This window comes from Bactrocera neohumeralis, chromosome 2 (assembly GCF_024586455.1).
Source record: "Bactrocera neohumeralis isolate Rockhampton chromosome 2, APGP_CSIRO_Bneo_wtdbg2-racon-allhic-juicebox.fasta_v2, whole genome shotgun sequence".
In the NCBI taxonomy this organism is placed as follows: Eukaryota; Metazoa; Arthropoda; class Insecta; order Diptera; family Tephritidae; genus Bactrocera; species Bactrocera neohumeralis.
Window position 1 is genome coordinate 72,050,926 of NC_065919.1, and position 15,855 is coordinate 72,066,780.

The following is a 15,855-nucleotide window of genomic DNA, read 5'->3' on the forward strand; positions in this document are numbered from 1 at the left end:
CATACGAATTTGGTTTACTGGGTTTTAGTTAGACACATGATAAGCTGATACAGATGTCTGCACGTACATATTGGACTGGATGGTCATATGGCACTGATCCGTCTGACACTCAAAATTATGTCGATGCCATTGACGGCGATGACGTTGATCAGTTGCTGATGATGAAATGCCAGTAATGACGTTCAATTTTGACATCCGAGCATGTGTGCTGCTACGTAGGAACAAACTCACATACACACATGTGTGCTCATGAGCACAACGAAAGAATATTCGTTTACATTTTTGAATACCTTGTTTTGGCTTGAAATGCCACTTCACCCGATTATTGCCGTTTAATCATGCATACTCATGCCTCGGTATCGCTTATGAGTATAACCACACCCACAAGTAAGCACTAGCATAAGGGCTATACATACGATTAAATGAGGGGGTACATACAGAAGCGAGTCGTTTTAAATTTAGTACCATATGCTACGTAAATCCACTGAAATAGTGATCCGTTAGGGTAATTTAACGGCGCACCGAAGCGTTGATAATACACACGAAGAAGAGGATGCTGCGGCCGGCGATCCTTACCGCATCATAATAAATGACCGTAGAATTAATATGCCGAAACAGCAGCCACCGCATAACGTTAGGAGCGCACAGATGTTAGGATATTACAGCACACTACTAGACACGTATAAGGCATACCCACTCATGTACATCACAGCTATTTTTACAAGTACAGTAACGTGGGGGAAGAAAGTGGAACGAACCTTCTGCAGGATTAATGATCGAATAGTTGCGCAGACGTGTGTTTTTGTAGCTGTTGCTTATATGATTTATTATGTCGGAGCTGTACTTTTCCCTTCATCCTTACACGATCGTATACATATTAACATGTGTGCAAGTATGTACACATGTTTTTACCAAGGATGCGTGGGGTATCTAATTTTATAAATTTCATGTCTTCTTTTTTAAATTTTAATTGTGTCATGGGTGTTATAAGAGGATTTTATTGAGCACCACGGTAAATGTGAAGAAAATAAACAAGCAACAACAAAGAATAATTTGTATAATAAAATATATATGTAAGTACGTACGTACATTTGTATATTTGGCTAAAATGCGTGCTTTGACAACTCAACTTTGAGGTTGACTTTCGCACAAATAATTTTGAATATTTTATGACCTCAAAAATTCAATTCTTAATCACGCTAGATTCACATTTATTGATTACCAGTACATATACTTGTACATATACATTTGTTAAGTTTTTTAATTTTGAATATTTTGTAATTCCTCAAAAATTCCCTTTTATGAAGTGCAGGGACACTTTGTGATAAGACTAGTATGGGTTGTTGTTGTTGTAACGGGTACCTAATCCCCGTTACGATGGCAAGGATTAAATAAGCTGTCGTCGAAGTCATCCAATGGTAGGCCCAGAAAACGTGCTGTTACGACGGGGTCGTACCAAAGGGAGAATGGTGTCAAAAGAGTAGGGTTGCAGTTTAAACTGTGACAGTATCCAGAACGAAGTAGCGCAGAGGGTCACTCTTGTTTTCGCGGCAACTCGAGCTCTTCGTCTGCAATAGGTCGTGGTTTGACTCCAAGTACGCTATTCACTGAGGCGATGTCGGTGAAGGTGTTATTGGCTCCACTGTGAATGGTGGTCAGTGCTTGCCGGAAGTTAGTTGCGTCCGAAGTCTGGTCGGCAAAATGTTTGATGTCCTCGACGTAGTTGTGAAATGATCTCTTGATTTTTGCGAAAGCACTCCAGCAGGAGCTGCTTAAGAGAGGAGTTCTTTACGCTCCTCAACTGGAAGCATATGGGCATCACTAAGCAGGGGTTCGATGGGAGACATCAAGAGGCATCCTGCCGTAGTCCGGAGTGCAGTGTTCTAACAAATTTGCAGCTTTCTCGTCTGCGTTTCACTGCATCCAGGCGACCATATTGGTCCGGCGTAGTTAAGACTAATATGGTTGACAGGTCTCAGCGGATTCGCAGGCAACTGTAAATCTGATCAGCTGGCAAGGAAGAGGACCTAAGCAGCGCTGTCAGTAGAATAGGAACGGATAGGTACTCCCATATTCTCGTTTTTTCAAGTACTGGATAGCTGGGCTTCACGGCAACTTGGCTGGACGCCCAAGCTCGGTCGCAATCGATTCAGAGAGCTCTTTGCCATCAGTAAGGCTAGCCTTTGCATAGCCTTGGAGTATCTAACGGGCCATTGACCTATTGGGGGCTGTAAGATAACCCGACGCCAGTTACAGAAGATGTACGGAAAAAGTCGAGGTGGAATCATCCCAGCAGTTCTTTCTCGATTGTCCTGCGTTTGCGAGATCAAGGCTTAAAAACTTGGGAGCTCAGACTCTCAGACGTCTTAGCGAACTGGTAGGAATAGACTTTGATGACTCAAAAGTTTGAATTACAGCAGTTATATTTTTATGGCATCACAAAGGACTGCATATAGTAGTTCAAGTACGATCTTTGGATCAGCCATCCAACCAAACCGAAATTGAGCTAAACCGTTTTTAGCTCTTCAAATTATAACCACTCTCCTCCCGTTCCTCCTTAGACCTTATTTTTTGAAATAACTTATACTTAAGAAAGGCTTTAAAAATTAACTTATTATCAAAAAATGTATTGTTTCGTTCATTGCCTATGATAAAAAATCGTACTTAAAACGATCACATTTCGAAATTACTTACAGGATTAACACATTTTCAGAGAACATTTCCAAATATAACTATATATATGTATCTACATATGTATTCTGTTTGATTTGAATGCTTTTGATTTGTGAGCAATTTCTTCACATACCAGTGATCGAGTCAAAAACCAATAAGGCGCTTACAGACTTCTAATCACTTAAAGGGTATACTTCTAGTTGTGAAATCATTTCAACATCACCAGGTATGTTTCATAGTTTCAGACTGACAAAAGGTGTTAGTTTCACTTACCACAGACAAAAAATAAAACAAACAAAAGGTAAAATAAATAAATCAAAAGGCGAAGGAGACGCACAAGAGGCAAACCAGTGGAATGAGCATCAAAGATTAAACGATCAAACAATCGAACACATCGGACAGCTTCGTATCTAAACAACAAATTAATAAACGAACACTTGGAGCTAAGCATATCTGGACGCTCCGAGGGAGACAATCTACACGTAAACCCATTTTGATCGAAACACAAAACAGGTAGGACGGCGTCCTGTATACGCTTACGTACTTAGGCCCATTTTAGGGAGCTGCTGGTGTACGACGATCACACGTCACCCAAGGCAGCGGACGCGCGCTCTGATTGTTTGCCTTGTGTTTGCGTGTGTTGGCGTGAGCGTCGCAGTTGCTCAGGCACATCTACATACAAGTATGTATGTTTATTCAACTTATAAACTTAACACAATGTCACATAAGCGCAGCCAATAACAGAATCATCTCTGCCTACTTGTTTCATAGACCATACTGAATACGAAGTTTTGCACCCAGCAGTGAATTGAAGACTGTCTTTTTCAAGTATTCTTTATAAACACTTTTCTTTATAAAGTTTTCAATACACTTCTTATGCGCTTCGGCTGGCTGCATAGCCTTCAGTGCTTTCACCAGTAATGATGTTTGATGAATATAGGGATCTCAGCTACATTGTCAAGCATCTATTTAATGATCTCGTTTTTGTAACAGACTTAGTGCTTTTAGTAGGAGTTTAATATTGGTTTGAAGCCTACCCAAAATATTAACCACAACGTGTTTTGTCGATCCATAAGAGATCTGAGATCCTCTGTTATCTCCCTGATGTCAACACCACGATATTCAAGCAATGTTTCTTTAAATTTTTCGGTGTTATCTTCATGAACAAAGAATGATGAACGACTCGTACGAGAGTGTGGAAGTTTTCGATGACTTCACGACTTTTACTGAATGTTTTGTGCCGCTCAAATACTCGTGTTTTTGATAAAAACAGACTCCCGAAAACACTTCTGAAAATTTTCCGAAGATTCCGTAAACGTGTTTACGTTGGTGACTCAAAATTTCAAACATAAATTTCATGTTGTAAACAAACAGCTGCCAAACACACTCGAATTAACATATGGAGATCAAATTTCACACGGCAGTCGATAGAAGAGACTGTAGGAACATGATGAAAATACTAACTGGTTATTGCCGCAGGATGAGGCTGACAGAGCTGAAGACTGCAGAAAATGTCTAGAGCAGGGCACCAGGGAATCAATGATGCATCTCTTGTTCACTAATTCTGCATTGAAAAGACTACGCTGTAAGCATTTGGGGTTCTAACGGTATGATACACTGGAGGAGGTATCGATAGTAAGGCCGCAGAATTTGTTAAAATTCACGTCAAGCGCAGCAATCCTAAAGGATGATTACTCCTTCTGGGTCTAACAACTGAGCTCCATCTGGTGTCCCAAAGGACCAAACTTGGTCTATGCGTGGCTTATTGGTCTACCAGATTAACCTAACCTAACCTAACTACACAGAGACATACAAAAATTTTATCAACCTAAAAAAAACTATCGATACGTTTTGCGCTCGTTGTTTATTTCGACCATTCTGTTTGTTGTTGGAAATACACATTATTTTCCTTTTGAACCTGCTCCAGCATTATTCCATTCCTCTCAGCTCAGCATGATTAGTTCCGAGTTCCTTGGAACTCAAAAAGTTGGCTCTGACGTAGTCATTACTTCAAAATTTTGTTTACCCATATCCTGTTACAGTAAGTTGACTTTCGTGGTGATTTATGAAACCAGTGCTTTTATGCGACCGTGTCAATTTTAATTGTAGGTTAGAGGACTGGTCATCCATTAAAACAGGTAAGGCTAATCATGTTTGTGGTAGTGGTGTTTGCTGATGGACGCGGTTTCGAATCAATACAAGTTATGATGTTCTGATTGAGACCCTTGCAGGGGTCGTCCTCGCCAACAGAGCAGACGTCGTATGCGTTGTCTACGTCTACGTCATTATTACGATGGCCGACGTGATCAATATGTAGAATTTGTCGTTATCGGCTACGTAATCAGCGTATGAATACAAAACGGGCACGCATTTAATGTGACGTATGCAAGCATAAGTGTGTGTATGTGTGTGTGTGCGTGTGTGTCTGGAGACATTAAGTGAAATGAACAGGTAAGCAAACAATTGCAATATCAACACATGCATTAACGTAACTACGTAAGTGTGCTTGTGTGTTAGCAAACCGATTGAAGAACGAGGCGTATAGGGTAGGTTGTGAGAGCAGAAAACCGCAACGCAAATGCACAAAGTTACAATTTACGGTCGTGATTCGAATGCACAATGAACATTAAGGGCACCATCAAGACGTTTGAAAGTGATACTTAAAGTGGATATACATATGTATGTGTGTGCGTATGTATGTATGTCCTAACATTGTAATTGCACAATTGACGCTCATTTCCATTTGGGTTCACTCTTAGCTGGTTCATATGTATGTATGTGTGTTTATATGTGTTTATGAGTTTGCGTAGCTTGCACTTTTTTACTTATTTATTTATTTTATCTTTTTTTGTTTTTGTATACAGCAGCGGCGGCCAGATTATTGGCCGGCGTCAGCTACGGAAGTGAAAAGTGTCAAAGTCGTCCTATAAGTCAGTGCGCGTAGGCACACTGTAAGCAGGAAGTAAATGCTCTTAGTGGGCCATGGGTCTGTGGGTTACTTTAAGCGGTAATTATTCACGTCCGTGAGTGTCCCAGTGTTTATTAGATATTGGCGCCAATGTGATAAATTTAGTATTACCATTAAAGCGATAAGGATTTGTAGTCTGTGCGGACCTAAATACGGATATGTTGGTGTATGCTTAACGGTGAAAATGTCAGTAGAAAAAGAAGATGACTTTTGGTGAAGGGATATATGTAGTTCATAAATTATAAGACTGAAGATAGTTAACTGAATGATAGATGATAATAATAAATTATGTGTACATAAAGTGGACAGGACAATGTTATTTTGATTACTATGTAAGTGGCTCCTAACTGCATTTCCCTCAAGCCAGTATTGGATCAAGAAATGCTGTCACAAGCTAAATGGTGCGCGGGAAAGGTGCTCAGAGCCCTAATCATCACTGGAAAAATAAATTTCATGCTTACAAACCGCTCAGTTATCGGCTAGTTTGCTTCTTTTTTCTTCTTCTTCTTCTTTAGTGGTGCAGACACCGCTTACGCTGTTATAGCCGAGTTAACAACAGCGCGCCAGTCGTTTCTTCTTTTTGCCATTTGGCACCAATTCGAGATACCAAGTGCAATGAGGTCTTTCTACACATGATATTTCCAGGAGGTCTTTCTTTTCCTCTGCTTCTACCGGCAGGTACTAAATCGAAACCTTCAAAACAGGAGTGTTCTCTTCCATCCAGATAACATGATCCAGCCAGCGCAGCCGCTGTCCCTTGATTCGCTGAATGTCAATGTCGTCGTATATCTCATACAGCTCATCGTTCCATCGAATGCGATATTCGCCGTGGCCAACGCGCAAAGGACCATAAATTTTCCGTAGAACCTTTCTTTCGAAAACTCGTAACGTCGACATCAGATGATATCATTGTTCATGCTAACGTTCCATATAGCCGAACGGGAATAATGAGGACTTATACAGTTCGGCCTTTGTTCGTCGAGAGAGGACTATACTTTGCAATTGCCTACTCAGTCCAAAGTAGCACTTGTTGGCAAGAGCTATTCTGCGTTGGATTTCGAGACTGAAGTTGTTGTTGGTGTTAATGCTAACATTTTCCCGGTCTAAAGCCACACTGATAAGTTCGTTGACGGAGGGTGTCAGTCCTCCACAAACTACGCTCGATAAGACCTTATATGCGATATTAAGGAGACTTATGGCACGGTGATTGGCGCTGATTGTGGAGTCCCCCTTTCTGTGGATTGATCAGAGCACACATAAGTTCCAATCATCGGGCATTCTTTCACACTGTTGCCTCCTTAACTTCAGTATGCTCTGATCATCAGCTCTGTACACCACTTTGGGTGCTACAAGATTATGCTGCGGTCTTGAAGCCTTCCGTTAATCGCTGCATCTTTTCGTAGAATTTTCGAGCAGTGACATTATAGTCCTCTTCCTCATCGTACCAGTTGTTTTTGCGACTCTTATGAAAACCAATGGTTTCGCTTGCAGCTGTACGTAACAGTCTTGAAATCGCTTCGTCCCATACTTTCTTTATACCGAGTTGCTGATGAATACTCTCAGAGAGCAGGAGTGGAAGTCGAGTAGGCAACTGCTTAGCTGTCAATTGTGATTGTAACTTCTCGAGGTCGTAACTTCCCTGTCGATGTTAGATCTTCGGAGCGTACGCACGTCAAGAACACTGGAGACATGTTGTCCATCTATCACAACAAATCGTTCTAGTTTTGAACTTTTCGATCCGGATACTGCCAACTAGCTTGATGAATTTTCTAAATGTCACAAGGACATCGTTTCCGTTCTTGCTTCTGTCCATCGCATTTCTTGAACAGCGGTAACGGATCCCAAATTCTGCGCACTACCTCGCTAGGCGAATAGTATAAAGTTCTATTCACATTTATAAAGCGTGTTACAAGACCGACGCACGCTCGTAGCCGGCAAGCACCGAATACGTCAGAGTGACTCCACTGAAGCGTCCTCTCTTTTAGCAGTGACCCCAGGCTCCACATGTGTTGGCTATCGCATCTTACAAAAGGGTTGTTCACATTGCCAGGATGGGCAGCGAGGACGCAATAGTAGGAATTGAGTATAGTCATACGACTGTAAGTGTTAACCCAAAAGGATGGCACCTACATATATCAGCCAATAAGAAATGCGCAATTTGGGCATTTGAAAATATCAAAATATGTTAACATATCCAGGGTAACAAATTTTTTTTCTACAGCTGTAGAATATATGAACATGATCTTTACTCTTAGTAGCAACTAAAGTCCAAGGGCTATTGTTTAAACTCTACTCTGTTTTATCAAAATGCATATTCAAAATTAAAAATAACGCAACGCATTCTCTATTTATTGCTGCCGCTGCGACACCGCTAAACAAAACTTTATGCAAGACATTTACCAAAACGGCCTTACTAGCAGCCGACAGATGGCCCAGTAAGCAGTTAATTAAAATATTAAAGAAAGTGATAAACTCCTAAGCCCTATTCTGAGTGCCTCACCAATTTAATAAAACAACAGCTGATTTCTGTTGGTATTTTGTAGGTTATTAAAACTTTTATGATATGATTCTTTTCAGAAGATTAAATAATGACAAATGATTGCAAAGAAAAGTTATAAGAACAGAATGTAGAGTATATTTATTTAAAAATCTACATTCTCTGAAAAAAATTTTTAAGAATATGTTGAACAAAGCAAAATGGAAAAATGCATGCTGTTGGTAACGCGAAATATTTTACAATACATTTGGCAACGCAGTCACGAGTAATTCTCATACGTTCTCTGCAGTACAGAAAGAAAATTTGCAAACGGCGGAGACAAAAATCGTAAACAAAAAGGGTTTTTAATTCTTAAAAAGTGTATTAAAATATTCAATTGAAATAAAATTATGTGAGCCACGCACTCGTTAATGTTTGATGTAAGTGAAAGATGAGTTAAATGGTTACAATTTATTTGAAGTGGAAAAGTGCATTGATTGAGTGCGAGCAAGCAGATAAAACGAATCGTTCCAATTGGATTGAGAATGTAAGATTTTTGTTTGTCACGGTGTGCGCGGTGGTTGGTGTGTGGCGGTAATGGCCCTCAAGACCAACCAACCTGCCCGTTGCTATTACTGCTGCCGCTGTCGCTGTCGCTGCCCATCAACTTTGGTGCTAGTGCTGGTGCTAGTAGTGCCAGTGGTCCTGCTGCTGCACTGAAAGCGGAAAAGGATGCGCCGTGTTTGTTTAATTTATGTGCGTGCGTATGTTCGTTTGCTTGTTTTGGGCGGGGTGGAAATGTCAAGGAAATTTGATGTAAAATGTTCATGTGAGTGCCGCTGCAAGGTAAAAAATGTACACGAATCATAAAAAAAGTGAAAAGTGTGAAGAAGATGCAAAGAAATGGGAAAGCCGAGAGCGGGACTACAAAGAAGTAAAAGCACAGAGAAGTGATCAACTGTTGTCACCGCCCTTTGCCTGGTGCGCAAAGTGACTGCCAAGTGAACCATATGAGCTTCATTTCCCATTCATTAGATCCATTTCTGAAAGCTGAATAATAAGTGTTGTCTTGTCCAATATACATAGAAATTATAATTTAAAATCAAGAAAACACCATCTTCTTTAACAATTTCATATTCCAACAACTATATTAACATTTCATACATATATGTTATCACCGTCCAAAACCTGTCTTACAGCATTTGTGATATTATCACTTAACTGGGTTACAAAAGAACTGTTCGTTGAAGTGCTAATTAGTTCTTGCTGCAGCATGAGTGCTACAAATGATTTATTAATTAGCTTTAAAGGGTTAATTGATGCAGTGTAGTGTGCATATGTAGTGAAAGGACATTCTTTGTGTCAGTTTTACATATAGCGGCAGTGCAAAGTTATTCAAAAAAGAATTTCAAGGTGTTAATAGGCATTGCAAAGAAATTTCGTACCTCAACTCTCATTTTACACACTATTTTCTCTTTGTTGTATTATGCTCTCTTTCATTTTCTACTTCTACGCTCAATTTTAGGGCGAGTCTCCCATCGTGTTGCCATATTATTATCAATATTTTCCAACACGTACATATTTGTTAACTCTATTGAATATAATATTATTAAAACATATTTTGTGCAGTCGTAATATAAATGTAACTGTAATTATATAGTTGTTGCTAAATAACAATAAATTTAAAAAAGTATTTAAACATAATTGAATACAGACAGATTTTATAAAGTTAATTAACGTCACATAAAGGTTAAACGATAGCAAAAGCCAAACAAAACTAATTACAGCAATGATTTAAAGAAAAATATTTAAATTGATTTGAGTGCAAATTGAACCGAATAAAATTAATGTTGATAATAATAAGAATTGCCAACTAGTTTTTTCCCCGCCAAGGTGTATTACGTTACCTTATATTTGTAAGCGTTTAATTTCTAAAAAATAAGTGATATGCCCCGATAGTGGCAGCCGGTTAAATGAAGCTACTTAAGATATCGGCAAATAGTACTTACATATGTATACTTACCTTGCAAAGTTTATCTATTGCAATACCATACACCAATTTAATTACAAAGCACAGTCTCTCGACCGTATCAATGAATCTCATACTAGTGTTTTTTTACCTATAAGGGTACATTGCTCTCCAGCTTCACTTTCGTTCATGATATAAAACCTGACATAAAATTAGATAAAATCAGCGAAAAATCTTATCAAACTGCGAACATTTCAACGTCAATAAGTTGAAAAGTAGCTACGGATGCAGTGGTGAGCCATCAACTAAATAGCATTGGGAAAATGGTGAATGATGAATTACGTATCGTCAATGTTGACAGGCGTAAAATGGTACACATACGCACAGGGGTACGCAGGGTGCCGCAGTTGTGACTAACAAGAAGTTTGTGGGGGAGATGCATATCATGAAGAATCCATTTCCGATTGAAAATTCATTTCTTTCACAACACAGTTCCTTCCGTGGTTATCATTCGGAGGCACCGCAGCTAGATGATGTGCGAAGAGATAACAGAAAACACTTTTTTTCGTTTATTGTCTGTTGTAACACTTTTACTATGATACGGCAAAGTTATTGGGCTTGTTGACTGCTGTTTGTTGTTACTTTTAAGCAAACGTTTCTCATTGTTTGCTATTTGGTGCAAGCACGTTAAAAGTCGAGATGTGGTGGAGGGCATAGCAAGTACTGCATCATAAGGATGAAACCCTGCCGCAAACATACATACATATGTATATACTCTTTGAATTTCAAAAGTGTGAATGTCCATAAAAGTTGTGATTGACATATTCATACCCAAGCGGATGCAGCAATGACGGCGTTGTGCTGATGTTTCTTATATTTCTTCCACATGAGTAGATGATGAACTATATGTTTTGCCACAAACACGGCAGGCCTATTGTTGTTTTTACGCTCGTTGACTGTTGTCTGCGAAGTGCATTGAACCACCTTACTGTATCTACGCGGCGTTGTCACACAATTCAAAACTTTACAATCCACCTTTTATCTTAATAGCGTTCTTCTCAAATTATATGACATGTTATTTTTCGCATATTTTATATTGCGTAAATTAAATTAGACAAAATTTCAAAGTTTATTGTAGATGTGCTAGAGTTTTCGTGTAAGAGATTTTGACTGACATCGACAACAGCTAAAATCAAAAATAGCAACGCAAACTTTTAGCGCAACACGGATGCGAACACAGTAGCCTAGAAAAGTGGTGGCGGAGCGAGAGAACAGCAAAGTGTGGCGGTGAACACTATTTGTACATGTACTCGAAAAAGTTGCCAATTGAGTATTTAGGCAAATTGGCGCTAGTTATTTAGTTGACTGTACATTGGTACGAGTGTCCTCATCAATATTCTGGCCAAGCGTGGACTTTGACAAGGATACAGCTTTAAAAGGAATTGTTCTGCTCAGCGCATTTGGGCAGAAAATATAATTGAAAACAGCAGTAACGATAGCAATTCATCAAATTATCAATTATTAAAAATGGCAGAGGACGAAATTTTGTTCGACGATGTTTACGAATTATGCGAAGTCATTGGAAAGTAAGTTATTTACACACAACTAATGCCGTAAGTGTTGTTCTCTTCAATAAATTATTTGGTTTCATATTTACAGAGGCCCATTTTCCATTGTACGACGTTGCATACACAGAGAATCAAACCAACAGTTTGCTGTCAAAATTGTCGATGTGGCGAAGTTTACAGCGAGTCCTGGCCTGAGCACAGCTGGTAAGTGTGACAAAGTATTTGAATAGAATATTAGTTGTGGCGTAAATAAATTATAATTAAGCGCTATAATTATTCTAAGTTATAGGCTTCGAAAGTCTCATTTTAAACCAATGTTAACGTCTGTTTTGCCATTTTCTCGCTTCTATTTTATTACTCGTTTAATGAACGTGTAATTTAAAGTAAATATGATAGAAATTATTAAATTTGGCGATTGCGTACAACTAAACTTATACTACGCATGCATCTACAATAATTTATCAGCTTCAAGCTACACTTTTATGTTTGTGTGTAAAGGACATATTCCCATTACTACGGTATATTTTTAGGTTTACTAAGCATTTAGACGGCAGGCTTGTTGGCATGATTGTTTTGATTCATTACTTCACATTATTCATGTATTGCTTGTCGCAATATGGTGTTGCTAACTGTTTCGCTCGCTAAGCTAGCTGTGACTGGTTGACTGGCGGGCAGACAGGCAGTGAAGTGCCATTAAAGCCTATTACGAGGCACATTAGTCGCATAGCACATTTTGCTTTCTGACTAATGGCCACCACGTTTAGTGCCGCTTTTCAAATAGGTTGTTTATTTTTGAAATATGCCGTTAACTTTATATCTTTAATAAACTTGAACGACCAAATGCTATACTAAAAGCGAAAAGTGGGTTAATTTAATTTTTTAGAATGCAGTTTACCAAAAATCATTTTAGAATTAATTGAAAGTATGAGAACATCTACCTCCTAATAATTATGATTAGTTCATTATATTTTAACCAATTAAAAATTCTTTCACACAATGCTAGCCAATAAAAATACATATTTAGACATACATACATATGTGTTTATAATTGCCAAATTAAGCGCTCAGATATGTAGGTTTACTGTTACCGAATTGCTTTTTCTTTAATAGGCAGATCCAACGAATTTATTCAGTTATTTATATATATGTACATATGTACGTTTATAGATTTCAACACACAATATTTAATGCTTATGCATTTATAACAACCAGAAATCTTTTATAACCTCAATTTTCTTAGACTTTTATTAGCATATCTTTATGTTTATATTAAGGTGATCCTCACAGTTAAAGTGACTTGAAAAAAAGTGAAAATATTTAAATTTGAAATCAAGTATAATAAACCGTTACCATTCCAGTTTATGTTTTCATTTTATTCAAATTCAGATTTTGGTTTTGTTTTTTTCTAAATGAGTCATTTGAAATTTTGGGTTATGTCCACAAAATATTGATTTTTTAAAATACATTTTGTTTAATAAAGAAATAAGTAAATATAAAAGTGAATTATAATTAATAATCGGTAACCGATCTCTCCAGTAGGGCCTTCGAAAAACGGTGGCTGGCGGTGAGAAAGATTTTTCCGCCTAAAATTACTTAAAATTCAAAAACTAAACTAATTTATTATTACAATACGTTAATAAATTTAATGATCAAAGGACTAGTAAATTTTTTGATTTTTGGCAGCTTCCGAAAGTGTTGTTACATTTCGGAGTAACTTAAAAATTCGAAATTATTATCAAAAATCTTATTTCTTCGCAAATAATTTGGCAAAAATATCTCAGAAGGTCGTGTGAAAATGTCAAGTCGATCTGTTCACCAGTTCAGGGAAATTTTTCTCACCGATTCTGCAAACATCGTTAAGAGAAATACACGTTTAACGTTCGGGAGCCGATTACATTAACTTAAAAGTTCTTACAAATATGATCATATCTTCAAAATTATTTGTTCAATAAATTTCCAAATTTTGAAGAACATTCTCGATATAAAATAACCTTTTATGGTAACCTGCTAAACTGAGTTTTTAGGTTTTAAAATTAGTTGTAATACTTTTTTTTACCGTTACTGTTTAAAGTTTACCGTTACTGTCTTGTAAAATGGTTAGATTGTTGTTGTAGCGGAAGAAATCTGTTGAGTTGCCATCCCTTGGCTGGATAAAACACCGGGTCCGTTGCGGTTACGTAGACTCGGCTGCCGTAAGAAAGGAGGTTAGGTCATTTAAGGTGCTTACGCTTAATTCAGGCTTAAACTATATAATACATAATATTATTTGTAAAAATAATGACTGACTAACTACAGTTTTAAGATAAGGCAAATTTAAAATATACAACGATAGGGTAAACGGTTACAAATATTCAATGCACAAATATTTCTTAATACTATAAGTACAACTCGGTATGCAATTATATAAATTTGAAACATTTAAAGTTTTCCGCATTTTTTACATTTTACTGGCTTTTTTTTTGAAATTTACGTATTTCCTTATTTTGCAATTATTAACATTTAATTGCCTTAAAGTGTGACCTTATCGATTACCCTAGTACAAGCAGAGTAATATACCCATATATGCATACGATTATCACACGCCGCTCCAAAAAGCGTTTTTCTTTAATTAAGTCTTTAGATAAGTACCGTAAAATGCAAACTTGTTATGCTTACAACATACTCTATTTATAATAAATTTTAAATACTTCTGCATTGTGTAAGGCAACAGCTTGTGGCAGCGATTATCTGGTTACCGCTGTATAGCCGTTTGCTTTATTCACATTGTACATTCACCTCTTCCTAATTTTCTCTCCCACTTTACTTTGTCTTTTCTGAAATTTTTTTTATGTAAATGTGTACGCCCGTTTGTCCCTTTGGATGCGAACCTTTTTAATATAATTAGAACAAAATATGCTCATTGCAGACTTGAAGCGCGAAGCGACAATATGCCACATGCTGAAACATCCGCATATAGTCGAGTTGCTGGAGACGTACAGCTCAGAGGGCATGCTGTACATGGTGTTCGAATTGTATGTATGCGCTCCTCCAACCTAACATTGCTTACATATATGTACAAGCATACAATCACATACATACATACATATGTAAATATGTATGCGTGCATATTGTAACAATTTTACACTTGATTTTGAAAATGTTGTGCTAATTTTTATTGTTGTTACTCTGCTCATTTTTCTTTATATAAACGCGTGTGTGTGTGGGTGTGCGTGTGCTATTGTACGCTGCACTCATATTCACTTACAGCATGGAAGGTTCTGATCTGTGCTTCGAAGTGGTGCGTCGTGCTGTGGCTGGCTTTGTATACAGCGAAGCTGTGGCATGGTTAGTATAATTATCTCATCCCATCATATTCTTCGTTCATTATGTCCACATTACCAACACATCTACTTGAAATTCAATAACATATGCACAAAATATACATACATACATATATATATGTAGTACATGTACATGGTACAAGCAGAGTGACACGTGCTAATGAAACAAAAAAACCTTCCTAAAGTCATTACATGCGTCAAATATTGGAGGCGTTACGCTACTGCCATGAAAACGACATTTTGCATAGAGATGTGAGGCCGGCGTGTGCATTACTCGCCACAGTGGACAATTCAGCGCCGGTGAAATTGGGCGGTTTTGGTTCGGCTATACAACTGCCTGGCGGTAGGGAGACCATCGAGACACATGGTTCGTAGTATGATTTCTTACACTTATCACACTAGTTGTACCTAAACAAGGCTCATATTGTAAATGTACATGGCACTCTTGGGTTTGTAGGCCGCGTCGGTTGTCCGCACTATATGGCGCCCGAGGTGGTGACGCGTCGCTTATATGGAAAAGGCTGTGATGTTTGGGGTGCAGGTGTTATGCTGCATGTGCTGTTGTCTGGTCGTCTGCCGTTTCTGGGCTCGGGTATAAGACTGCAAAATTCCATAGCGCGTGGACGTGTTTCGGTAAGTTTTGCTGCAAGCGCATAAACTGTTACTGTTACTTTAAATCCACATTTCAGTTTGAAGCTCCCGAATGGAAATCAATCTCCACAACGGCTAAGGATTTGGTTATGAAAATGCTCTCGGCGAATCCACATCACAGACCGTCTATAACGGAGGTGTTGGAGCATCCTTGGATGCGGGTAAATTTACCTTCGTACAACCATTACATTTATATGCGTATCATACTAACGCTTCCTCTTGTTTGCTGT

General features: G+C 38.1%; 1 protein-coding gene across 3 annotated transcripts in view; it reads left to right on the forward strand.

Moving 5' to 3' along the window:
• Positions 1–8,421: 8,421 nt before the first annotated feature.
• LOC126751455 (peripheral plasma membrane protein CASK) overlaps positions 8,422–15,855 on the forward strand; it is a 98,937-nt gene continuing 91,503 nt past the window's right edge. The window contains exons 1-8 of one of the 3 annotated variants that reach the window (XM_050461733.1): positions 8,422–8,557; positions 11,215–11,672; positions 11,746–11,858; positions 14,539–14,665; positions 14,901–14,978; positions 15,160–15,341; positions 15,432–15,607; positions 15,664–15,786. In XM_050461733.1, coding sequence (XP_050317690.1) covers positions 11,614–11,672; positions 11,746–11,858; positions 14,539–14,665; positions 14,901–14,978; positions 15,160–15,341; positions 15,432–15,607; positions 15,664–15,786 — 858 coding nt within the window. In that variant the 5' untranslated portion in view covers positions 8,422–8,557; positions 11,215–11,613. The remainder of the gene's footprint in view (positions 8,558–11,214; positions 11,673–11,745; positions 11,859–14,538; positions 14,666–14,900; positions 14,979–15,159; positions 15,342–15,431; positions 15,608–15,663; positions 15,787–15,855) is intronic. The other 2 variants (XM_050461741.1, XM_050461749.1) reach the window with 2 other exon arrangements.